Source organism: Gymnoscopelus microlampas (assembly GCF_963454915.1).
Source record: "Gymnoscopelus microlampas genome assembly, chromosome: 14".
NCBI classification, from domain to species: Eukaryota; Metazoa; Chordata; class Actinopteri; order Myctophiformes; family Myctophidae; genus Gymnoscopelus; species Gymnoscopelus microlampas.
This window is the reverse complement of record NC_139951.1, coordinates 28,275,190-28,302,084: the sequence shown is the minus strand read 5'-3', so window position 1 is coordinate 28,302,084 and position 26,895 is coordinate 28,275,190. Positions and strand designations below refer to the sequence as shown.

The 26,895-nt window shown below is 40.6% G+C and overlaps 2 protein-coding genes across 3 annotated transcripts; both read left to right on the top strand.

Moving 5' to 3' along the window:
• The first annotated feature begins 659 nt into the window (after positions 1–659).
• stub1 (STIP1 homology and U-Box containing protein 1) lies at positions 660–15,501 on the top strand. 2 transcript variants are annotated; one of them, XM_084078951.1, is made up of 8 exons: positions 660–795; positions 2,779–3,012; positions 3,374–3,572; positions 9,452–9,617; positions 10,214–10,292; positions 10,392–10,448; positions 11,888–12,004; positions 12,524–15,501. In XM_084078951.1, the coding sequence occupies exons 2-8, from the start codon at positions 2,899–2,901 to the stop codon at positions 12,647–12,649; spliced, it is 858 nt and encodes a 285-aa protein (XP_083935077.1). In that variant the 5' UTR covers positions 660–795; positions 2,779–2,898; the 3' UTR covers positions 12,650–15,501. The 2 variants fall into 2 exon arrangements, with proteins under 2 accessions (XP_083935077.1, XP_083935078.1); XM_084078952.1 differs by lacking the exon at positions 12,524–15,501 and adding an exon at positions 12,170–12,339 and having other exon boundaries at positions 11,888–12,030.
• Positions 15,502–16,148: 647 nt separating this feature from the next.
• LOC311060433 (C-reactive protein-like) lies at positions 16,149–19,324 on the top strand. The gene is made up of 3 exons (XM_084078612.1): positions 16,149–16,328; positions 16,465–16,552; positions 17,497–19,324. The coding sequence occupies exons 1-3, from the start codon at positions 16,326–16,328 to the stop codon at positions 18,105–18,107; spliced, it is 702 nt and encodes a 233-aa protein (XP_083934738.1). The 5' UTR covers positions 16,149–16,325; the 3' UTR covers positions 18,108–19,324.
• Positions 19,325–26,895: the final 7,571 nt, after the last annotated feature.

Sequence of the window (26,895 nt, the reverse complement as noted above, 5' to 3'; positions counted from 1 at the left end):
ATCAATTGAAATCAATTGAAAACCACTTTAATACTTGCTTATGACATGGTTGTTATATGCTGTTTTTTTAACTGCCTCATTGAATTAATATTTTCTTTTAAACCATGCACCATGCATTATGTACTTTTATTACATCTTCTGCTATTTAACTTATATTGTACATCATGTACTTTTTGTATATACATTCACACGGACACAGTGTGTCCGTGTGAATAAATTAATTTTAAATGAATAAAAAACTTGTAATGAGACCAGTCAAACCAGATGCCAACTATCTATCCAGTAATCCTCTGGGTATCTGGGCAGCATAGGTATCCAGTGGAGTCAGCACACAGCACACACAATTAATGTACATGGTTGTCATCCTTAATGTTTAAAATGAAGTTTGATATAGATCTCCATGAGGAGTTACATTTGTGACAACAAAACGCAAGTGAACATGCTAAAGTTCAACTTTACACCTATAAAAGATGTATGAATTATTATTCATGCGTAATCAATAATATTTACATAGCATGATTTTTATGAATGAAAAGGCCAACCTCAAACAAGCTGAGGCTAGGATAAAACATTGACACATAGTGCCATCTGCTGACACTTTGAGGTATTACTTGGCGACTATGTTCTGCACGGCCGGTACCTCGCAAGCTTCCGTCGTTCCGCAGGCAGCACTTTGACGTCAGCATAACAACAAAATATCATGACAGCCCGGGATGGGAAAAACCAATCGATTAAGAACTGAAAGCGAATTATACATCCGTTCTTTCCATCTGGATGTGAACCTGCTCTTTAGAGGTGAGTTCTGAACATGTACTTTGTTTCAAACACGTACAGATACACTGGCCAGTACACGAAGCAGCACTTAGCTAGTAGCGTTGCCATGTCTGCTTATTATAAGCGACTTTGGGCTTTCTTTTCTGTAAAGTTGCTTGTTAAATATTGGTAGTTGCGTTTTTTTTTGGCTTGTTTCTAAGTGTAGTTGCTTATTTGGGCTTGTTTCCTAATGTTCAAACCAGTGTTTCTCAAACATTTCCATGATCAATGACCCCCAAAGTAATGTATTCGTCCTGCGGACCCCCATCTGAAAATATCTTTGCCAGGGAGCCCATGGGTACCAGATTTGTGTTGTTAGAATGTTTTGAAAATCTTACAGTTATCCCACATTTTCCTCCAAGACTTTTAGAAAATAGCAGATCCGAGGCGTTGTGAGCTTGTAGATCTGCTACTTTCAAAAAGCCGACAAATTGCTCTTGCATGTGGCCTGCAGTTGCTTCTTTTGGGCTGGTTTTCCTAAACCTGGTTGCTCATTTCTCTCATGAAATATGGCAACACTGTTAGCTAGTGGCGTTTAGCGGGGGGTGGGTTGTTTCAGGCCCAGGTTAACAGCTCCTAAAAGAAACATATAAGAAAGCTAACCCATAGAGACACTGAGTTGTTTGCAACCATCTATATATCTATCGGTCTTATTTAATGTGACTATTGCTAGTATTTGCCACTACAGCTTCTCCACTATATTGTCTCGATGGGTGTTGTAGCTAGCTAGCTAGCATCGTTGCCAGATTCTGCGAGAGAAATAAGCAACCCGGTCTATGAAAACAAGCCCAAAAGAAGCAGGCCAAAGGAACATTTTCGAACCTACAAGCTCACAACGTGTCGTAGATCTGCTATTTTCAAAGATAAATCTTGTATGTGAAACATTTTAAATACTCAAATAGGGGTCCCTGGCACAACATATTTTCAAATCTGTGGCCAAGTGAAGTAGGCCACATGAAAATGTTTGAGGACCACTGGTTTATACAACACTAGGAAGCCCATAAAGCAACTGCACTTGCAGCACTTCAGAAGCAAGCCAAACCAATATTTACAAGCAACTGTTCAGAAAGACAAGCTCAAAGTCGCTTATAATAATCAGACCTGGCAACACTGCTAGCTAGCTAACTGCTTCACCTGAACACCAAGCTGTGCTGCTTTCTTGTGGTCATAATTGATGATAATGATCAATTGATCAGCTCACGGCCCTACTGTCAGCTGTCATTAAACTATAGCCAGTCAATATGTGCTACTCAGTTGTCTGTGTTATCCTTTAGATTACTTTCTACGGTAACAGCACGTCTGTAATAAGGCTGTCATTTCAATGTTATGGGGTGGTGGTGGTTAGCCATTGCTCTGCACCTTTAATGTCTACCTTCATTAAGTTGCCATGGGCATGAGTTCATCTGGACTGCTGTGTTTCTAGTATAGCATTGATGCATGGCTGGTTGTGGATTCAATGAAAGCAAACAGGACTGTATACCTCCATAATATGCACAGGAGAGGACACGCATTGCAGGTGCATTGCAGTGAGGCGTTGGTTTACCCAGTGATTCTCAACCTTTTTTGATGAATTGAATACACACAGGACCACAATGGAAACAGGCCCTTAGGGCTTTTTTTGTGTTATCCCTTTTAGCGTCATTCTATAATCGTACCACAGTACCATTTACAAACTGTTAATAAAGTATTCAATCAATAAATCAATTTAATTTAAAGGACCCCCAGTTTGAAATGCATTAGGCCATGGACTGATAATTTAACTCTACCCTACGGGTCTACTTGGTTCCATTTGCAGTATTGCACACACTCTAAGTCTTGTAAGTTCGTAACTATCGATAATTCAACTGGGGACCCCCTGAAATCCCCCTAAGGACCCCTGGGGGTCCCCGGACCCCACGTTGAGAACCACTGGGCTCACTCGCTCACACATGCACATTTTCTTTTCTTCTCTTCTATCCGGTGTAGTTTGTAAGAAGCAGAAGAAGTGACAGGGCATTCGTCAGCCTGTCAGCCGGACCAGCCGGAGAGACGGGGAACAGGTACGGGAAGCAGTGCGGAGCGGGCGCCGCCGAGCCGCGGGAGAAGATGGCGGGCAGCCCCGAGAAGAGTTCCACAGCCCAGGAGCTGAAGGAACAGGGCAACCGGCTGTTCCTCTGCCGCAAGTACCAGGAGGCTGCCACCTGCTACAGCAAAGCTATTGTGAGTAGTAGTACGCCGTCTAATCTTGAGTGCTAACTTAGCTCTTGAGTGTGTACAAAATGTAACCCAGAGTTATACATTGATACATTAACACAGAGTATTTTTACTGTCGTTCCTCTCTGTTCCTCTTATTAACAACGTTAATGTGACGCAAATGTATGTACTTCTTATTCCTTCAATTATACAAAAGGATGTATGGATGGACACAGTTGCAAGAGTTGGGTGGATGCATTGCATTGCACTTATAGGTCACAGTGACTCGTGCATGCCCTTCTGTGTGTTTAATAATTGAAAGCAGCATAGCACTGTAACATAACTTTGTAATGTGTACATGTGCTGACTGCCATGTTCTGCCTCCCAGAACCGTAATCCATCAGTGGCAGTGTACTACACTAACCGGGCCCTGTGCCACGTGAAGCTGCAGCAGCACGACAAGGCGCTGGCCGACTGTAAGCACGCGCTGGAGCTGGACAGCCAGTCGGTCAAGGCGCACTTCTTTCTGGGCCAGTGTCACTTGGAGCTGGAAAACTATGACGAGGCCATTGGCAACCTGCAGAGAGGTCAGAGCAAAGCCCTAATGGGCATGAAATATTTGGCAACATATTGCATGGGCACTGCTAATGGGGTAAATTAATGTTTTCACCAAATTATGTTTGTTTCTAGGTTTTATTCCTTACAGATCACAAATTGAGTTAGTATTTTTTACACTGTTACACATCTTTGCTGCAGACAGCATTGCACGTGGCTGTCTTTTTGTCAGAGGAGTGAAAGTGCTGATGCTAGAATGAGCTGTGGCTTTTCAGGTCAATATTGAAGCCGCACTGTGGAATACACACAGCCCCTACCGACGAACGAGGGGCATTGCTATAACAGGCCATTGTGTTTCAAACAAACCAGCTTTCCACCTCCCCTGCAACCTCTCCCCCAGGTTCCCCATCCGTTGTCTGTCAAAATAACACAGCGCTCAAAAGACTATGGCAGGCAAAACAGTGATACACAGGCTGGTTCTGGGTTATGTAAAAAATGTACATAACTAGCCATTAATGCTGCAATCCTTAACATTCTTGTCCTCATGAACCAGGGTACACTGTGCGACTGCGAGCACCAACATTTCTACTGCTGAGCTAATACAGAAAGCCTGTTAGGGCAGAGGATATATTTTAGCAGTGGAACGTCATAAAAGTCTTATTGTGTAACATTTATTTTAGTAGTCTGTTTAAGCGACACCCCTTGTAGCTCCCTTGGTACAGCGTTTGTCTATACAGAAGGAACGCTGAAAAAGGAATGCTGCAGGGTCCTATCAACGAGAGTATTTTGGGAAGCAACAGCACCTTGTCAGAAATGATATTTATTAACTATTTTACATAAATACATTGTAGGTACATTTGCGGTGCCTACGTAATTTTGACACGATGTGTCACGGACCGACACTTGGGAATAAGTGTATAGAGAAGTTGTCAAAAAACACATTTATGTGGAATTGTTATTATGAGAAATATACCAGAGAAAGATTATATCAAAAGTTACTTTTGTTTATTTGAAAAAGTTATTTCATGCAATACCACTTGTCAACCAGCTCAGTTGGCCTAGTGGTTACAAGTGTCCGCCCTGAGATTGGGAGGTCAGAGTTCAATCCCCATTTTTTAAAAGTCATACACAAGACACTGAAAATGGTACCCAATGCCCCTCTGTTTGGCACTCAGCATCCCTGCTACATACTAGCGTCATGTCCAGGGCGTGTACTTGTACATCAAGCTGCCTCACGCTACAGAAACAGGAGATAGACTCATTACCTATGGGCCACATGGCTCAGGAACCGTTGGTTCCCGAGGCTACTTACTTACTACTTGTCAACCATATTGGTCCTACCCGACCACAGGATATACATTTCTCAATAGAAGAGCAGGCGTACCAACTAAAACCACCACAGTTGTCTTTTGTTAGCATACTCTACCATACAGATTGATCACAATAACTAATATTCACTAAAAACAAAATGTATGGATTGCAGCTTTAAATTGGTAATTACGTTTTGCACTGATGTAGATCAAACAGATGATTGTAGCAAAACTGCAGTTAAATCCGCCATTAGATGGCTAGAGTGCTTTCTGGTTATTCGGAAATTCAGAGTGGTGCGTTGCCATTTAGAAAATTCAGTGCATGCACCCAATGCACGCACTGACCGCCCAAGTAAAAAATGTGATGGTTGTAGCTTGTTTGATACCCTAGACAGTATTCAGCACACATCCACATGTAACGAAACAGGTAATTATCATATACATGAATGGATGAATGAATCAATTGATTGAATTTTAAAAGATGAAAATGGCAACATTAGTTAATGAGCATCTCCTCTGACCTTTCATAAATTGTCTGATATCAGAGCATACTATGGCATCAAAATCAGAGCACTCTGAAAGCAGATTCACAGAGAGCGTATTTCGGAACGCACCCTTTTTATATGATGATAACCGCATGCTCAAAGATGAATTAGATGGTATTTCTTATAAGCATGTACTACAAAGCAATGTATAGTACTCAGAACGAATACTTGGGCAGGTACTCGCATGCATAGGATGAGGTCACCTCCCCTGCCCCCCAAATAATTCCAATACAAAGAACTTATCTTGTCTACATGTCTTGACCACATCTGAATCACATCTCATTAATTGTTTCTTTTACAACCAGGATGCATGGGGACAAACCTGTGGCTCTCCTACATAACTGTACATTTGTACCTGCATGTAATTATGTATAAAGTGCTGCATTCAACTTACTGTACCCGAATGGCATATTAGTAGTGGGAAGCATATGTATGGGAGGGGATCAGCACGTTATAAGAGCAAGTGAGGTGCCAAGGTGATTCAACAGATCTGACAGGAGCTTGGCTTGGGGAGGGGTGCCCAAAGTCTTAGGTGTACTGTAGCTTAGAGTTACAGTGGCTGTCATTTTAACAGCCACAAGCACATACTGTAGCTCTGTTAGGTCTGTGTTTTAATGAAACACACAAAGAGCACATGTTATTTTCAGACCTTGTGACCACTGTTGGAGGTAGCGCTGTTATTGTAATCAGATTATTGTTTCGAGTAATGCAAACATAACATTGTTAGTTTTGCAATTGGAGTCCGTGGTTACATTTTCCAAATAAATTGTATTACCGTACTTATTATTATTAGTATTACTGTATTACTTAGTTACAAATTATTTCCCTGTTCCTTCATTTGCCACAAATGAAGACCCAAAAAAGACCCATCCGACACATTTTGCTGTTGATGTTTATTTCCTACTTCTTGACACGGCACAGAAGTTGCAGCTGTGCTCGTCAGTGCGTAACTGCGCAATGTGCATTCAGCTAGCAACATAGCAGAGATTCAGAGAAGGCAGAGAGATCAGCCTTTACATCGTGCTTTGTGGAAGCATTCATATTAGTTGGGATTTGTTGGTGAACTTGGTGAAACGAGAGTAAGAACATCATGCAAATGATGCCTGGGTGACAAGTGTCTGTCAGTATCGAATTAAAGACGTATATCCAAGCCAAGTACAGCTCCACAACACTGGTGGCCACTCCGGTAGGCTACACTCTTTGTTTATGATTACCAAACATAATCGTAAAGTTCTGTAAAGGGGATGTTGCGTATGACATTCCTGTTATTAGACTTCAGAGTTAAAGATTCTGGGCCGTAGATTAGGCTGTGCAATGACAATAGAGTCAATGAACGTACAGTAGGCTCATTGAGCAGCCTACTCTCCCTCTGGACAATATAGCAACTTGGGAATCTAATCTAAAAGTAATCCAACGTGTTACTTTTCCTGTAATCCTGTAATCCTGTAATGTAACAAATTACTTAGCAGTAATCTTGTAACTTAACAAGTTACTTTGAAAAGTTACGTTACCCAACACTTTTTGTGACTGTCAAAAATAGCCCCTCTAATTAAAATAAGTCAGGTGGACCCAACTGTTCATAGACCAGCATTTATACTCTCTGAGCCTCATTATGCGTACAGATAATCCCCTGGGGGATCATCTGACTTTGCTAAATCATTTCAGTCAAAACTGACTCGAAGTCACAGTTCACACACATGCAAAGTGTGGTTTAAATCCTCAGAAAAATCATTCTCTGATCAATGAATGTTCATTTCAAGTATTCTTCCCACCCAAAAATGTCCATAAAGGAGTTTTATACTACCTCAAACCTGGCTCTATCTTTGCCCTCATTTAGCATTCCAGGACCTACATTACTTATGCCTATATGCCAAACATGTAGAATCAAGACCTCATTAATATGCCAATAGGACACACACCTAGAATCAATATACCAAAATAACCAAGGCCCTGAGGACTCTGCTTGTGTGTGTGGGAACAAACGCAAACGTTTGTGCTCGAGGAACCCCATTAATACTGTACACATGTGCAAGCTAGCTTTATTGAATTCCCGTTAGTCTGGCTGTCCTACACTGGTCTGTTGTCCAATCAGAGGCTGACTAAAGACATGCATGCAATGCATACCATGTATCAAGTGTTTAAAAACCCATATTATTAATGCTTTAGAGTGTGCAAAAAAATGTAGACCACAAAAAAAGCAAGATTTTGGATAGAGTGGACCTTTTAAACACAGATTCAGACTATTCAAATATCACATGACTTCCCAATAACATTAACATGTGTTGTGATTGCATTAAAGTCCATCTTACATACTACATAGTCCAAAGAAAAGTAAATGAATTAACCATGAAATCATGTTAAAATGTTTGCAACAAAACATTTGTTAGCAGCTCATTTCAAACAAAGGATCTACGTTTTGAGCAACACAGGCTCTTCCTCGCACTTCTACGTCCAAGGAAGTGCCTGTGTTGCTCGAAATGTCACTGCATTAAATAGAATCCTCTTAACGGGAGCCGTTTGTTGTGCAGATCTTTCTGTTCTAATCCTTCAGTCTACTGTGTAACATGTATAATGTAAGCTGCCATCCAGTGGCACAGTAGCTCAATGCTTAGCACTGTTGCCTTTACAGCCAAAAGGTCCTGGGCCCAAACCCACCTGGGGCCTTTCTGTGTGGAGTTTGCATGTTCACCTTGTGTTCAGTGTTGCCGGATTTTGCAAGAGAAACAAGCGACCAGGTCTACGAAAACGAGCCCAAAAGAAGCGACTAGGTTGCGTGATCACACACGCAGCAAAATGAGTTCATATTTCAGCATATACATAGCGGTGGCGGCCTGTCAATGAAGGGCGCTAGTGCGCCGCACCACCTCTAGATCTTCCTTGAATAAATAATAATTACTGAACAATTACTTACGTTCTATGCCTGTTATGTCTATGTTGAGTTATGCTTCGACGCACAGCTGTATCGCCAATCTACAAGCCCACAACAGGTTGCGGATGCGACTTGTTGTGGGTTTGTAGATCTGCGATTATCGACGCAAAATACCACTGCGTCGACGCATAAACCGAGCTTATTGAGAAATGAAAAGCAGAGCTCTCAACCAATTTACACACGGTTTGGTTTGTATGATACAGGATTAAGAATGATGGCTTTCATACCAAAATGCTTACATAGATTGTAAACATGATATAGCCTAACTTGTAAAACGAAATAACTTTTTGTCTGTTGTTATTATTGCAGTGAATATGGATAATATAATAGGCTATAGCAGCATTTTATTATTAGCCTATTAGTACAAAAAGGTGTAGTACTTAATCATAATTTTTGCTCATGCCGTTGGTTATGTCTTTCACAAATGAAGGACTATAGCCGAGGGCAGGGCCTATCAAAATAAACTAGTGTGATAACATAGTACATGTTATTGGTTTAATGTTTGGTGTAGCACCGCCTGGGGAAAAATCCACTGATACATAGGCTATTTGAAATTAGCTTGCAACGTGTTGTGAGCTTGTAGATATGCTATTTTCAAAAAATCTTGCAATTGTTTTTTAAATATTTGTAATATCTTTGAGACATTTAACTACACAAATCTTGTATGGCACAATATTTTCAGATGGGGGTTCCGCAGACAAATACATAATTAGTTTGGGGGTCCTTGACATGAAAATGTTTGAGAACCAGTGGTTTAAACAACATTAGGAAGCAAGCCCTACACTTTAGAAACAAGCCCAAGAATAAGGAACCAGCAACTACCAATATTTACACTACAAGCAACTTAACAGAAACAAGCCCAAAGTCGCTTATAGTAAGCGGACATGGCAACACTGTCTGTGTTCTGTGTTTGCCTGAGTGTTTTCCCAGGGTGCTCTGGTTTCCTCTCACACCAAAATAATGAATACCGGAATGTACCACCATGATATTGATTTAGGTTATAGATATTGGCTACCTGCCTGATCCTAAGTCAGTTAGACATTTAGGATGGGTTTACTGCAGAGGACAAATTCCAGGTATGTGCAAATGTAAATAATGTTGTAATGGTATTTTTTTGTCTTTTACAGCTTTCAACTTGGCGAAAGAGCAGAGGCTGAATTTTGGAGATGACATCCCCAGTGCTTTACGCATCGCAAAGAAGAAACGCTGGAACAGCATCGAGGAGAAACGCATCAACCAGGAGAATGAGCTGCACGCTTATCTCTCCAAACTCATTCTGGCTGAGAAGGAGAGGTAGGAGCTCTCTCAGCATGTTGATTTCTTCTTGTTTCTTTTATTTTCTCTTTAAGTCAGCAAGTTGCTAAAATTCTGCTGTGTGGGCTTAATTGTTAAGATTCTGGGCAAGAGCTCTGTATTTTTCAATCCTGCACCCACCCGCAAACACGTGATTTCTGACCACTTTGCGCTCGCTCCTGTTTCATTTTTAAATGTGTCTGCTTCCATCTCGCATCGTTAAATGATTAGTTTATTGGATCCAAATAAACTCAATCTTGCATCGTCCAGACCTCAGACTTGAGCTTGATGAGCCAAGTTTACAACATAGTTGGTGGTCGGAAATTAGACTCTTTAACTCATGTCGGTGGCGATGCATTTGGTTTGCGGGAGGAGGATAATGCATTTACATGTTAAAGCCCAATAATGTATAGGCCTACCATATTTTCATACATCATATTTCGTTTTTCATCCCACTCTCATCCCATGATGATGCTGATCGATCGTTCCTTCCCACAGTAGAGTAAAAACCCCCTGCAGGGTTGACGGGAACCCAGTCCCATTGCATTCCTCTTCTCTGGTCCCTGAATGAGTGATTGTAATGTGCGTTCATACAGGGAACTGGAAGATTGCAGAGAAAAGCAGGACGATGACAATCAGAATGGAAGTGATGCTGTCAAGATCAAATCAAAACATGTAGGTGTTTGGAAGTCATTCACACCATCAATTATCTATTACTTAACGTACATGACATATTTAAATTGATGAGGAATTGTCTCGTTCTATTATTGTCAGGACAAGTACCTCATGGATATGGAGGAGCTCTTCTCTCAAGTGGATGAAAAAAGAAAAGTGTGTATTTACAAAAATATATTCTTGGCAGTTTAATGCATGTTCTTTTATGAAGCTGTGATGTAGTTGTTTAAGCCATACATTTCTGTGTACTGCAATTGCAATATGCTGGTTGGTGTTTACTGTACATGACAAACTGTTTTAAATATAAGCACTACACCACTAAATGTATCAATTTATTTTAGTCAGTCAGTCAGTCACTCTTATTTATCAGCTGCTATAAAATGCTTTCAGACAATTACACTAGTCCAATTGAAACCTAATTTCACACTGGGTCACATACTCCCTCACCTTTAGTGTGGAGATGGCCATAATAATTATTTGGGGTGGAAAATGGTTGGATGTTGGATAACTATGGAGGATGTCATGGTTTGGGACTGAACGGGGACAACACGGCTTGGTAAAGTGGTTGCCAAATTATTACTTTCACAGAAAATGGGGCCTATACATGAATACAAAAATACTAACTTTGTTTTTAGCAAAGCTGACCTTTTTTTTAATATCTGACAATCAAGACCGACTACTGCTCACCGTGCTGAGGCTTTGCTAAGGTGTTGGAGAGATGAAAAGATCCACACGCCCAATACCCCCCCCTCCCCAAAAAATGCTTTGCCGCGCTCACGTGAAATTATCAACAGAAAAAAATATATAAAAAATCTATTTGTTAACTACAAATTAATTCTCAAGTGTCTTTGTTTCCAGTTGTGTGTCGGTACCTCAAAAACATTGCTTTCAGCTGAAGAAAATGTACTTTTTAATTCACTTCTTGTGCAAACCGTGACATGCACGGACGAGCAACGCACCTGGGGATGCCCGTGGGGTTTTCAACAGAAAATGTATCAAAGCCAGCATTTAGAACAGTGTTTCTTGACCTTTTTTGGGCCAGTGCCCTATAAAAAGAAATGGTTAATTAATCATAATCGAGGCAAAGGTTATTAATTGAGATATTGATTTGAAGTCATATCGCCCAGCCCTACTACCTGCTGTAGTAGCGTTGTTTCTAAGTTGTGTAACTGACCCCCCCCCCTCCACCCCACTATCATTTCAATGATATACGTAGTCAAGCATCCATATCCAATTTCCACCCTGAGCTGTTTCTACAGAAACCACCTCCTCTTGTTTTCCATGGCCTTTTTCAGTGGATTTCCATGCTTTAAATAGTCATTGATTAAGTAAGTATGATTAGTCATAATGCAACTGTAAACAAGAAACCATACCTAGCAGGTGTTTACAATTCTCAGTGTATCTCAATGGGAGTTGAGGCAAGGGCCCAGTGAGTCAGGCAGAAGTTATATGATACCTCTGGATACCTACACCCAGCAAATAATGTTATTTAGCATAATTATGTTATACATGATGATACACTACCACAAAATGGTTTGAATACAATATTCTGTTATTAGACATTCAGATGTCTGATTTGTGCGTCTCTCCTGTAGAAGCGTGAGATCCCAGACTACCTGTGTGGCAAAATCAGCTTTGAACTGATGAGGGAGCCTTGCATTACCCCTAGTGGAATCACCTACGACCGCAAGGACATTGAGGAGCATCTACAGGTGAAGTGTTGTCAACTGCATGTACTGTTATGTAGTGTATCGCAGGGTTTACATGTTTTACATATGACCATTGATTGGACGGACAGGGTCGAAAGTATTAATCTGTGGCCTTCTGCAATTTGTGTGACAATTACGGACGCAAAATACAGATTTGCTGTGCAAGAGTCTTAAATGTTACCTGTGCAAAAGTGTTGTCCAACAGATTCATAATTTTGTTAAGGTATCAAATCTTGATTGAGTCCTTAGACTTTAAATCATGCTACATAAAAACAATTCCAGACACTTTTAAACTGTCAGGATGTTGTGAATACTCTCTCAACAACCTCAAGCTCCTCTAAGCAGCTACCTGAGGGCTTGAAATGAAAGATTATGGACTCTCTCAAAGCAAGGGAAGGCTATAAAAAGCCTGTACTGTCTGAATGTCTGGCGTTTTATATTCCCAAACACCACTAAAACATTCAGTAGCTGTTATTACTGCAGGAATGACAATGCTATCCATTATCCCTCTTGTCTATGCAGCGAGTCGGCCACTTTGACCCCGTCACAAGGAGTCCTCTGACCCAAGACCAGCTGATTCCCAACCTGGCCATGAAGGAGGTGATCGATGCCTTTATCCAGGAGAATGGCTGGGTGGAGGACTACTGAAGCCCCCACCCACTCTCTCATCCCCCAGTTATAGCCGCCTACATTGACAAGGCCTGGGTAAACAAGAGAGAATGGATCGGCCCTCCTCTGGACATGAACTTTACACAGGCGAGGAAACTAAACAAACACATACGCATATGGACTACCGAATGGGAGCCATGTATCTTGATCTGTCTCTCTCTTTACCAATCATACCCACACATCTTGCTGTAAATCTTCCTCTAAATTTTGCGAGGGCCTGTTGTTCCAGTCCTTCCGCTCCCTTTAACCCCCCCCAAGAACCTTATAACAGGCGGCCACATTTCTCAGGTCTCTCTTATTTCCTTCCGTCTCTATTTTGTTCTCTCATTTTCCATTCACTCCTTTTTTCTTTTCTCTAGTGCCACAATCCTCTGAAAACATCAGCACCTAAATGAAAACAAAGTCCCCTCTTTCTCGAGTATAAACACAAATAACGCCTTTCGTCTGGCTTTTACTCCAGTATTCCTTAATTACTCTAGTTAGTAGTTACCTTAGTTAATCATGGTTTTCCCCACCGTTCAGTGTTGGTGGCTCCTTTTTATGCTGAAATAAGTGAAATGCCAAAAAAAGAAATGGAGAAAAGAGAAAAAAAAAACAGTTTTCAAGTAGGGTGGTACATGTACGTATGCAAGGTTTTCAGACAAATGTCAATTAAGGCTTTTGAGTGGATGGTCACAGATTCTTTATTCCATATCCCGATATGTTAAATGTATGCATTATATACTCTCTAGGTTTAGATTCAACCTTAGTTTTATCTCTTATGAGTACAGTCTAATATTGTTCATAAAAATGAAGAGTTCAAGTATTTACAGATAAAGAATATGAGATGGGTGGGGGGGGTCTGTTTTTCAGAAAAAAACATTCAAATGTCATACATTTTTGATACGTATGTTTAACTGTTTTCCGATGTGATGTCATTGAAAGCTGCTTAGAAGAATGTTTCTGTGCTGTCTCTGCTGTGTCTGGGGGAAACGGTGTGCTTAGACAACAGGTATGGCTTTTGCTCTTTGCTTGGTATGACAGTGGATGCTTACATCAAGCATGAAGTGAGCCCCGTTAAGCTTTGTGAAGCCGAGAAAACGGTCATGACTTTGCCCCCCTTTCCACTTTTTCCATTTTAAATAATTTTATAATTGTGGAGAAAGGCTGCGAACAATCTGTGTATTATGTTGGGAGGACTGACTCAGTCCAAGCTGTGGAATATTCTATTACAGTGATTTGAGCTTCATTTGCTAAAAGTGTACCAATCTCCTCCGTACGAGGAATGCTGGAAGCAGGGTTTGCAATCCATCTGATCTGTACCTCAGTTCAACTTTTGGATGTCTGGTACAGTGGTATTTTTTCCGTAAAACATTTGCAGTTCATAGCTATTAGTTTACAAGTTCACAAATTCTGAGTGTTGATTTAACTCTAGTTAAATTAACGCTTAGAATTTTACTGTGGAGAGTTCCTTTCCCTCCGTTCTGCTGATTGTGTTATGGTGAACTAAGCCAATTGGCGGTTTCTGTTGAAGTGCAGGCAGTGTAAATATGTTTGCTTGTGTATCTCAGATTTTATTTCTCAGCAACACCAGGTTTGATGAGAATACTTAGAGTGCTTGAGAAATCTGTATTAAATGTAGATATGTTGATAACCTAAATGCCTGTTTTTGTTTTCATTTGTTCCCATTAAACCGTGAACTATGATTTGCGAGTTTGTGGAGTTTCTGATACTAGAGTAGCGTTCAATATTATATCAAGACTTCTGAATTGCTGCATGAAGGTTCATCAGTTGACCGCATTATGATGAATTTACAATATACATATTAACACAGAGACCATTTTGCTCTTGTATCACAATTCGGAGTTGGCCTCCGAAGTAGTTAATTAGTGTTCCGTAGGTCAACTGGCACCTGCTATAAAATGTCTGAATAGTTGTTACCAATGGCTGAAAGGGGGTCACAAATGGAATACTGAAAACTAAAATCAACTAAAACATCATGTTCACCTCCATGCTTTGTACTCTATAACCATTATTCCATTCCAGCATAGTTAAACACCACATCCACTGCACAAAAATGAAGATTTCTATGGAAGGCAATAGCATATAATATAACATCAGTGACATATGTAATTATGCATACATCTTTTCAGTTCAGGACCTAAATTGAGAAAATGTGACTTATTCCTTGAGTTATAACCAGTGACATGTATGTTTTGTGGGATGTAGTGAGTGTTCTTCAGTACTCCTAACCCTCATAATGCTCAGATCAGAATGTCATTGATTACATATTACTTATGACATATTACTTAACTTCTACTTTATCTCGATGTGCTTCACAAACACTGTCCTTTCAATTCTTCCATTTACTCGAAAGATCTTCTAGTACTACTACTACTTCAAGTTTATTCTATTCAAAAACCAAGCCACAGTGCCACATAACTATGTAAAAGAACGACACGCTGGTTGAAAGCTACACTGGAGTAAACTGGTTATAAAAGATTATATAATAATGCAGGACAAGCCAACAACCTGATGCTTGGTTAATAATAACAATAAAAACCTTTTGAAGGCAGGTGCTGGCCCCAAAACGAACTGAGATCAAATATAAACAAGCAGGTCCGCACACTAGCTCCCGTTAAAAGTAACTTTATTAAACTTTATTCAAACAAACGTTTGTGATTTATGAGATTTATGAGACGTAAGCCGGATAGAAATCACTTGTGATTAAACCCACGCTGTTGAATGTTAACTGTGTGTGTGTATGTGTGTTTGTGTCGTATGATGATCGCTTGACAAACATCTCAATATCGATCAATGTTTGTGTTCAGTGCTTGTGAGTTGGTGTTTTCTACTGTTAAAATCCAAACATTCTTCTGTTCTTAACTTTATTACCTACTGTAATAAAAATCACTTTGTTCCAAATATTTCAGAATTCAATTATGTTTCATTCGTTACTCAACCCCTCGTTTTATTAAAGGTAGCACTAGACGAAAATATGAAATATGTTTTTATTAAATAAGTCTAAAAACAGTGAATGGTAGACAAACTACTACATGACATGTCATTAGTGTGCATGCATTTGTAAAAAAAAAATAAGAAGAAAATAACAATACTCAATTTGCAAAAGTAGTGCATTAGTCTTATATCACTTTATTACTCATGGAAGTAATATTACATAATGCATTATTTATGTAATGCGCTACCAGCAACACTGTGTTAAATAGGCCTACATGGAGACGAAGGAAGCCCCTCATCTGGGCTGGCATCTTCTGACTAAAATAGCAGATGTACAAGCTCACAGCGCGTCACTTCGTGCCGCGGTGTGAGCTTGTACATCTGCTATTTTTGAACATTTTAGAAAAATCTTGGAAGTGTTAGAATCGGCCTTAATGCTCTTAATGCGTTAAAAAAAAGTGATGCTGTAATCACATTACATTCATGTTTTGGCAAGGAGGTGTGTGTGTGTGTGCGTGCGTGTGTGCGTGCGTGCGTGTTTGTCATTACCCAACAGATAGCCTCGTGCCAGCCAGCTTCACACACCAGGCCTATTGTCAGGCCGTCCATCCAGTGAGCTGATGTCATGGCTTGTGCTAGGAGGGAAGAGGATTGTAAACCTTTGGCATTAGCAAGCGTGACTGACTTAGCACTGCAAGAAGAATAACAAACCAGCAAAATGGTAAGAGATGTCTGTTCCCTGTAACCGTGGACTTTACTTTTATTTTCTTGTACGTTTTTTGTATAAATGCCTCTACCTTATATCGTACCTTGAGCAATGTTTGAAATGTGAAACTTTGGATTTTCTCTGTTTGCAGGCTGTCAACAGGGAGAAGATCTCTGTTATTCTGCTTGGTGTCTTCGGCTTGTCCTCTGTCCTACTTGGTCTCTCCTCAGCCTCCCAAGGTAGGCTGCAGAGATATATTAAGGGTATACTAAATGAAGGAAAATGGGAATACAGGGCACCAAAACAGAGTGGACACCTGGAATACAGGGCACCAAAACAGAGTGGACACCTGGAATACAGGGCACCAAAACAGAATGGGCACTGGGAATACTGGGTACTGTACGTGAAGTTGCCTACTGGACATGCTCTGTAGTCTGTGTGTGTGTGTGTGTGTGTGTGTGTGTGTGTGTGTGTGTGTGTGTGTGTGTGTGTGTGTGTGTGTGTGTGTGTGTGTGTAAATTAAGCATAAGAAATCAGTGCGGGATTAGATGAGGAAAAACAGACCCAATTGAATTTTATAATGATTTTATAATAATTGTGAGTTTTCACAGCAGTATAGATTTAGAAAAAACTTAAATGTGCTAAATCAAGATTAACCACTTAAACCCTAGCAACCCTATTCTGGGCATGTATGGCCAAGATTATACATTGTACACACTTTAACTATAGGCTATAATATTTACCTTGTTGGCTTACTAATTTAAAACATAGAATAGGCTATATATTTCAAAGTAATTTCAATGCCGCTACTAAATCTTACAAGTTCTTGCAATTTTACAAGTTCTTTATATGTAATGTGTGTCAGAGATATGACTGAAGTAGATCTGGTGTCCAGTCTTCCCCAGGAAATCCACCTTAGGTGCCCAGTCTTTAGAAAATAGAGGTGCCCAGACTTCTTAGGTTCCCACTCTTCTGGTTACCGGCTCCAGTATAAGCAGCAGTGCACAGACAATAAAAGCAATAACAATATAATACAATTAGTGCACTGATATGAAATGATTCCTCCCCCATTACCCGACCAACACCTCTATGTTTTGTGCTCTCTCTCTCTGCATGTGGTATATTGTACTTTGTGTTCAAAGTAACTACAATAGTAAATCTGTGTTGTTTTATGTTGATCCAGTGGGTTTGAGCGGCAAAGTCCTGCTCTTCCCTTACGAGACGGACTTCAGTTTCGTGGCCCTGACCCCTCAGAAAGAGATGTCGCTGCAGGCCTTCACGCTCTGCATGCGCGTGGCCACCGAGCTGCGGGACGAGCGGCAGATCATCCTGTTCGCCTACCGCACGGCCGACTACGACGAGCTCAACGTGTGGCGCGAGAGCGACGGCCGCGTCTCCTTCTACCTGAGCGGCGACGGGGTCTTCTTCCACCTGCCGCCCATCACCACCTTCCGCACCAGCCTCTGCCTGACGTGGGAGTCTGAGACCGGCCTCGCCGCCTTCTGGGTGGACGGGAGGCGCAGCACCTACCAGGTGTACAAACCCGGACATACCATTCGTCCGCAAGGCACCGTCCTCCTGGGACAGGACCCGGACAGGCACCTGGGGGGCCTGGAGGCCACGCAGAGCTTTGTTGGGGAGATGACCGACCTCAACATGTGGGACTCTGTGCTGTCCAGGAGCATGATCCAGGCTTGGCACTACGGACACATAGTTCCTATGGGCAACATCTTTGACTGGGCCACCATTGAGCATGAGATCAAAGGGAATGTTATGGTGGTCAATGATGAGTGACTCACATCTTGTGAGGCCTATGCAGAGAGACCTGTGGGTGTAGTGGCTCGAGTTGGACTATTAGTGGTGTATTTGTTTGGTTAGGTCTGAAGATTAACTTATTTTATGCAAGAGCCAAATATAGCTTTTATCCAGGGACCATCACTCTTTGTGTTATCCTTACAGCAAATGCTTATTTTATTAGGCATTCATTAGTTGTTGTTTAGTTGTCATTCCCCAGATTGAGTTTGCATGTTCAAATGACCAATTTGAACAACACACTTTAAGCCAGTTTTGGCCGTTTCAGCCTTTCAGCAACATCCCAGCTCCTGCATGTGGCCTTTAACTGCTTTCGCCACCAAAATGTTTGTCTGTCTTTGGGAGTGAGGACTGCAATGGCATCCTTTTGTTGGCATGACAGAAAGTGAATTCAGTAAACATCACTTTGCGCAAATGTTATGCCATAGACTGTTACCATGATATTATATAGTCATATTAATCTTCCTGATATCTCTAAACTGTTTCATAGATTTATGAAAACACTAGTTATGATCAATCACCAGATGTATCCACTGGGGGGCACTGTATGTCAATTCATGGTTTACTGAACACCGTGTGAAACAATGCATTGATGAGCATGCATCCATTAACTAGATTTGACATTGTTATGCTTAGAACTGTATGAGGCCAGAAATATCGTATTAAAACGTTAAGTAGTTAATTTTAATTGCTCTACAGTAGACACATTTACAGTTGTTCTATTTCATTTGCAGAGGAATGTTATTACTGTGAGAAAGCTGTTGGGAGAAATGTCATTTACAGTATGTTACGGCGGTATAACAATGTTTTCTTTTTTTAAGATGACATAAGTTACATTACAGGGTTTAACAATGTTTTTTTTTCATAATTTGAAAAGATTAACTGAACTAATATAAATATACATTTGATGCATATGTGGTGATTGTCTTCAAAAAGTGCAATCAACTAAAATGTCTCCAATAAATACATGTTCATCACATCCTTTACGTTATTTTAGAATAAAAAGCAGATTTAAAAGCGTGATGCAATAAAATTGTGACATGTTATTGAGATGTTGTCAGTCAAATGATATTGTGAATGAGAGAATGACAGAGAAATTAAAAAGATGAAAGGGTGGTTCATTATTTCTATACCTAATAATTTAGTTGAGAGACAAACAGCTATTATAATGTTTAAAAGCCATTACCCCAACATTGCCTTTGGTTAGCGTACTCACTCATGAATTTTCCATGTTTCAACTGATGTAAGAATGCTTTTGGGTGTGAAATAAAATCCTGCCAAGTGCATAACTAAACATGTTTGTAAAAGAAGTGAATATTTTGTCTTTGAACTGTTGGAGCTTCCTTTCTACAGTAGGCCTATGATCTTATTTTGTGAGCCACCATTGAGAACTAATTACCTTTACACAATAGTAATATAGAGATGCATAAACTTCTGTTTAACACTTTACTTTACCATGACCTTATTTCAGTGTGTTAGGTTTCACAACAATAGTGTAATTGTAATAAAGATCAGCCTAATACTTAATACATGGTTGCAGCAACACAATGTAAGTATAATCAATTTCTAAACTTATATAGATGTATTTTTTCAAAATGATTGAATTTAGTTATCACACTCTGGTAAATACATTACATAGAGGGGAATATTTGTATTAGGTTTTTAATAAGAGTAATCAAATGTATTTAAAAACAATATTACTATGTATTTATGTTATTGTAAGTTATTTCTTTTTTCATACACTGGAATAAAACAATTGTAAAGCATTGTTAAAACGAACCAACTTTTTTTCTTTGCTGTTTGGTTGGCTTTGAAATAACAGATTTTATGTTTAACCTTTTCAAATTGGAGCTTGGCTATTCTCAGTACATTTTATAATCTGTAAAAGCAACCATACTGGCTATAAAATGCCTGTAGGCCTATCCCAAAACCCCCCATCTGTTTTGAAAATAATTGTTATTTATGTGACAACTAAGCTTTGTGTTCAATGTATTTGATCGCAATACTGCGTATTGAGTTGAATTGTTCCAACTGTTATGATGTTCCCTGGATGACAGTCCAGTCAGTGCATATAGGAGTACAGTTAGATTGATTGATTTTGTAATGCTATCACAGTTATTTACTCTGTGACCTTGAAATATGGATGCCCTGCAAACATCAATATGGTCACAGCTTTAAGCAACAGCTAACCTTTATTGGACAACACTATTATGGTTCTAACCCTCTGTTCTTGATCACCATAGAGATATTATCTCTTCATGCCACAGTGTGAAGCAACTTAAATTCCTATGTTCTCTACGTTACTTGAACAAAATGTAATTCTCCTGGCCTAACTTCCATTATAATAACTCTCTCAGAGTAAGGCCACATAACCATAACACAATGACGCTATGTTCCAGAGCACTGTCTATGTTCCCCTGCATGACTGTGTGCACTCAATCCTCTGTGCCTTGGACCACCATCTTGACCTCCTTGCAGAAACAGGGAGAAGTTTCCAGCGCACAGCCCAGGCTCCCTTGAGGCTGGGAAAGTGCTGCGTTCTGAATGTGTATATCTGCGTGTTTATTCTGACAGAATCACCCGTCGGCTCTCTTGCATGCAGCAGGAGTAGGAGAAGGCAGGGCGAATGAGTTCTGACTGCAGGTCAGCAGCCAAATGTTCCACCTTCTTGAATGTTGCAATGCATCAATCTTGGTGCCCACTGACTGTGTGGTAACACCTTTCTGGACCATCTGTCCAGGCCTGGCTCCTCAGCCCTCTGGTTCTCTCTCTCTCACACACACACACACACACACACACACACACACACACACACACACACACACACACACACACACACACACACACACACACACACACAAAGGTCCTTGTTTCTTTGCACCTCTGCCCACAGGGGTAGTGCTTCCTTAGACACACGCACACGCACACACGCACACGCACACGCACACGCACACGCACACGCACACACACACACACACACACACACACACACACACACACACACACACACACACACACACACACAATTACATTTTGTATGTGTCCATATGGTTTAGTTACATTTAAAAGGGACAAAGTTAGAAGATAAACATACACAAAGTTATTTGCGTACTTTATTCTTTTTGAGGACCGTCTAAATGTAACAAATAATTGCTTAAAAAAGGCGAAATGATCAAATAAAACATCCTTACCTATCAACTAGTTGGGCATGATCAGACATTAGAACAATTCAATTGTCATTGAAAGAAATGGATCACCTCTGAATATAATAATTAATTTGGGGAATAATGTCAGTCACGTCAACTGAATTGTCAATGTGGTGTAACCACCATTCAAAGAGCTATTTTCTTAATGTGCAATGAAGATGTGACAGGAAACTATATCAAGAGAGAAAGAACCATAATGATGGCTGCTGAATGCGTTAGTTACTCTCTTTAAAATGTTCACAATTTGACATTTTAGGCCGGGTATTGATACTAGTGCCTGGTAATTATGTTGTGCTTGCATCTACATATGATTGGAAAGTTGATTATATATCTTATAGGAATAAATTATAAAAAACAATCAGGGACATTTGATGAACAAGAAATGTATATTTTTAAGATATTTTTAAGAAATTCCAAGTGAATATGATGCCAATGCCCGAACTCTTTTGTAGAATATAATGTCCCCCTCTCAGGAATACAGCAATACAGCAGAAGGACAAGACTCAGAGAGCAGAGATGGTATCGATGATCACTTAAAATGTATTTCTGTAAAACTTGAGCTGGGAAGAGTTTGTAATGGCAGCCTGACAAATTCTAATTATATTGAGGTTAATTCTGGTTAGCTCTCCTTCTCAGAGAACAGCTGCGTAGGTGACAGGGCTCTGTCACCTGTCACCTAATTCTTCCATAACAAGTTCTTTCAGACATAAATGATTTTGGGCATGACCCGACTCCCAGTACAGAGGTTCCATGTTCGAATCCCAGTATTTCTATTGTTCATTACTTTTCAACTTTACTAACTGAAGGCTAACACAAAAGAGCGCTTCAACAGTATGAAAACACTTATAATTTGAGTGACTGAGAGATGGTGTAGTGCTCTAAAGATCGAACTTTTAGCATGGAGATTCCATGTTCAAATCCCAGTCCTTCTATGGTTCATTGCTTTTCAACTTTATCTGAAGGCTAACATACAAAAGAACACTTCAACAAGAGACATCTGATATGAGTGCATGAGAGATGGTGTAGAGCAGAGGTCTTCAACAGGGGGTCCGGGACCCCTAGGCGGTCCTCAGAGTTACTACAGGGGGTCCGCCAAATCTTTGTGTGAGAGAATGTTTTTCTTTTTACATTAACCACTTGAACCCTAGCATCCCTATTCTGAGGGGAACATCAGCCAAAAATAGCAGATCTACAAGCTCACAACGCCTCGCGCATACAATATAGAGGGGGTCCCCGCTTCATGTTCTCTCAGCTAGGGGGTCCTTGGCCTGAAAACGTTGAAGACCCCTGGTGTAGAGGTCAAGAGATCAGACTCTTAGCACAGATATTCCATGTTCAAATCCGAGTCCTTCAATAGTTCATCGCATTTCAACTTTTGAAAATGCGATGCTAACTAACTGTAGGCTAACATACAAAAGAGCGCTCCAACAGTACTAAGAGATGTATATTGGGAATCAGTGAGAGATGCCCTAGTGGCTTACTGATCCGACTCCCAGTACAGAGGTTCCAAGTTCAAATCCCAGTCTTTCATTACTTTACTACCTGAAGGCGAATATACAAAAGAGCGCTTCAAGAGTACAAAGAGACATATAATGTGAGTGGCTGAGAGATGGTATAGTGGTCTAGAGATCAGACTCTCAGCATGGAGATGCCATGTTCAAATCCAAGTCCACCTTTTCACCTGTTTCCTAGGCTGTGTGTTTTCCACTTCCTGTTGAATTTCATTGGATACCATTAGTCTGACCAGTTTCATTGGATTTCATTGGATCAAATCGACAGGAAGTGGAACACACACAGGAAGTGAAAAGCCTAGGAAACAGGTGAATAGTTAATTGCTTTTCACCTTTACCTAACTGAAGGCTAATATAGAGAAGAACGCTTCAAGAATACAAGAGACATCTGTCTTGAGTCACTGAGAGATGGTGTAGCGGTCTGATTATCAGGCTCTCAGCACAGAGATTCCATGTTCAAATCCCAGGTCTCATAGTCCAATGCTGGAGTACTCTAACATTTTCAAAATATATATACTGTATACTTTTAGTATAGTGCATGAGCCAAGTACCATTAATTATTTGGGGGGAATGACCATCACGTTCATGCAATGTCAATGTAAAATGTTTCTTATGTCTGAATAGCTCCGTCGGAAGAGCTCTTGACTCTGAACAACAAGGTCATGTGATCAAATCCTAGAAATGGAAAATCAGAATGTGAGTAATCTGTCTCTCTGGGGTCTAGTGCTCTAACAGGCATATAGACTCCTGTGTTCTTGGATGTTGCTAACAATAAGCCCACTTGTAAAGTGCATGAGCTAAATTCCTTTAATTCATTTGGGGGAATGACCCATCACGTTCATCTAATGTCAATGTACAGAGCTTAGTGTGCTTGGGTATAGCTCTACCCAGCCCCTGGTGGACTGTAAATATCCGACCATTCACAGAGCTCCCGGCTTCAATTTCATTCCTATTCCAGCCAACAAAAAAAATCACCCTTCTTTTCCCTTCATTTTCCTTCCGCATTTCTAGCCAATGAAATCTTCCCCTTGTTTCCCTTTTGCATTTCTAGCCAATGAAATCTTCCCCTCGGCTCATTTACCTGTTAGCCAATGAAAACCCGACCCTCACCCCTTTCCTCAGCCAATGAAAAGCTCCTCAACGGCGGCCATTGTTGTTTACATGAAGGCTGAAACTCTATGCTACTCTAATATGCCACTAAATTAATTATAGGCACGGCAATGAAATAATGACGGTCTCCTGGTGCCGGTTAGACCCCAAGAACATTTTGATTTTATGTTTTATATGTTTTTGATGACATTAAGACCTGTCTCACCGACTGTGACAGCATAGTATGCTGCAGTGGTCACACAGCAGTAGCAGCAGCAGCAGGAACATACAGGTAAAAGTGCCTTTTATTTTCCACAGAAACTCCACTAAACACATGTAACATTGTGTGTTAAAACTGCCTGATTTTTTGGTCATGCTTTGATCAAGGGAGGACCATGCTAACGAAATTTAGCGCATTAGCATCGTCTATTTAAAAAAGGGTTTAAAGGCTCTGTAGGGCAGTTTATAACATGCTAAAGCAAAATATGTAATGCTCAAATAACCTGGTGAGTTGGTGAATACAGTGGAATCGTTTTTAGATCGATCTGGGATTTTATAATTGTGTACTGGGCTGTCTGCAACTTGCAGCTTGGGCTTAAAGCTAACAACAGTCCATGTTAGACAAATGATTCATAAACATACTCACTGATCACTATCATGCTCCTTAGAGTGTTTAGCTTAGTTTAAGGGTCTGATTTGTTGAAAATAGCTGATCAACAAGCTTGTAGATCAGCTATTTTCAAATAGCTGATGTATAGGGTTTATAGTGGCTATATAGCTGATGTTGATACCATATAAAAATACAAAATAAAAGTCTGGGGACCCTGGGGGTCCCCGGACCCCAGTCTGAGAATCACTGTGCTATTGTAGTGCAGGGGTCTTCAACGTTTTCTGGCCAAGGACCCCCTAGCTGAGAGAGAGAGATGAAGCAGGGACCCCCCCTCTATATTGTATAAAATTGTGTTTCAGATTAGACTTTACTTTGTACTTGGTCTGCCCTTTTTTCCCTCTACACCTATACCTCTTTGCCAAAAATAGCCGATCTACAAGCTCACAACGCCTCGCAGCGGGAGGCGTTGTGAGCTTGTAGATCAGCTATTTTTGGCTTAAGTTCTCCTCAGAAAAGGGAGAAGTAGATTTGGCGGACCCCCTGTAGTAACTCTGAGGACCCCCTGGGGGTCCCGGACCCCCTGTTGAAGACCCCTGGTATAGTGCGATTACAGGTCAATCACTAAACACCGAAGGAGAGCTGTGTTGGTAAAGCCAGGTTATTCATATCTTGTCATACATTTTCATGCAATTATGGACATATGGTGTCAACATGGCAAAAAAGCACTGGTAGTCGGTACACCTGGTTTCTGCTGGGAACAGGGTTCGATTCCCTGCAGCGCTGTGCTTACTGTTTCACCTTTGTCCTGTTGTGTACGTTTACATTAAATGTTAGCACTCAATTAATTTATTCATAATACCTGTATGCACTTTTTATTATAATATATCAAGCAGATAGCCCTGTGATTACCTGTGATTACATCTTTAGCACATCCTCCTATGTCATGGTGTATTAGTCACGGTGGGTTAATATTTCGATCGATCTGGGTTGTTAAAGTTGTGCAAAACTGTGGTCAATGAATTGCCTCTTCAGCCATATTAAACAGTAGTCACTTATAACTGTTGAGACTCCTAGGGCTTAAAGACGTGTTGACATGGATAGATTAGTGTCTAATAACGTCTCTGTGTTATAATGAATGGAGTATGAGAATTATGTCATACAGCGCAGATTGTAGATCGGCTCTTTTTGGAAATTTCTGAATATACCGGTCGGGATTCGAACCCCAGTCTCCCGCATGGTAAGAAGAGACACCTAAGGCCAAACCACTATATATAGCCTCTCCCTTGAACAGGGGAGATATTTGAAGATGTAGTAGTACAGTACTTTGGGCTGTCTTTGACACTGTAATGGTCTTTGGACTGATAGACAGAGACAAAGCTGTTCATGTGAAAGATGGTTGCATACTGAGCAACACAGAATATTAACCACATGCTGACTGCATGTTTTAATTTCATTGTGGTTCAAGCATAGGCATAGGATGTTGCTGTACATTTGATCGCTTGGATCTGGGTGTGCATGCTTTTTTTAATTATATATTTCTTGATGGAATAATGACCTCCTATTCGTGGCAGCAGACCACCAAAATGATGGCGACACCTCGAAATAGATAGGGTGTCATTGTGTACATTGCACTGTATTATGTCCCACAGAAAGTAGTGCTCACTCATGCACTTTGATGTCCTTATTGAATGCACGTCATCCTGGCTTGAAACCTCGAAATTTAGGAACATTATTTCGTTTTTATTTATCATACAATTATTTCATTCATTTAGACCTATTTGTGTTTGCTATTAGCCTACAGCCTATATCATGTGTGCAGTGTGCTTGAGAGATACATAGGGTGTATATTTTGTAATAACCTAATAGCACAATATTTCTACAGCTGTAGCCTATTATGAATATATTCTGAATATATTTTATTTGGTTCTCAGCCCAGGTTGCACAAACTGGCCTCACCCAGTATCACTCTTAGGGGCCAGTCCTTTCCGGCTAAACCCTCAGTCAGCTACCTCAGTTGTCTGCTAGATCGCAGCCTGGGTGGTGAAACCATGGCTCTTAAGACCATTAGTAAGGTGAATGGCAGAACCAAATTCTTAGCCAGGAAAGCGCAGTTTCTGGACTCGGCCAGTCTTCGCTTATTAGCAAACTCACTGGTTTTGTGTTGTTTCGACTATGCTGTTTGGCTCATGGTACGGTGGCCTAACCAAAGACCTAAAAGAGAAGTTGCAGGTTTCTCAAAATAGGTTGGTCAGGCTTGTCTTGGGGCTGTCTGTTGGGTTGGCTCCCTCTGGCAGCCAGGTCAGTTCAACTACAGCTGAACCTGGTGCATAACATCTACATCAACAGCGCCCCTG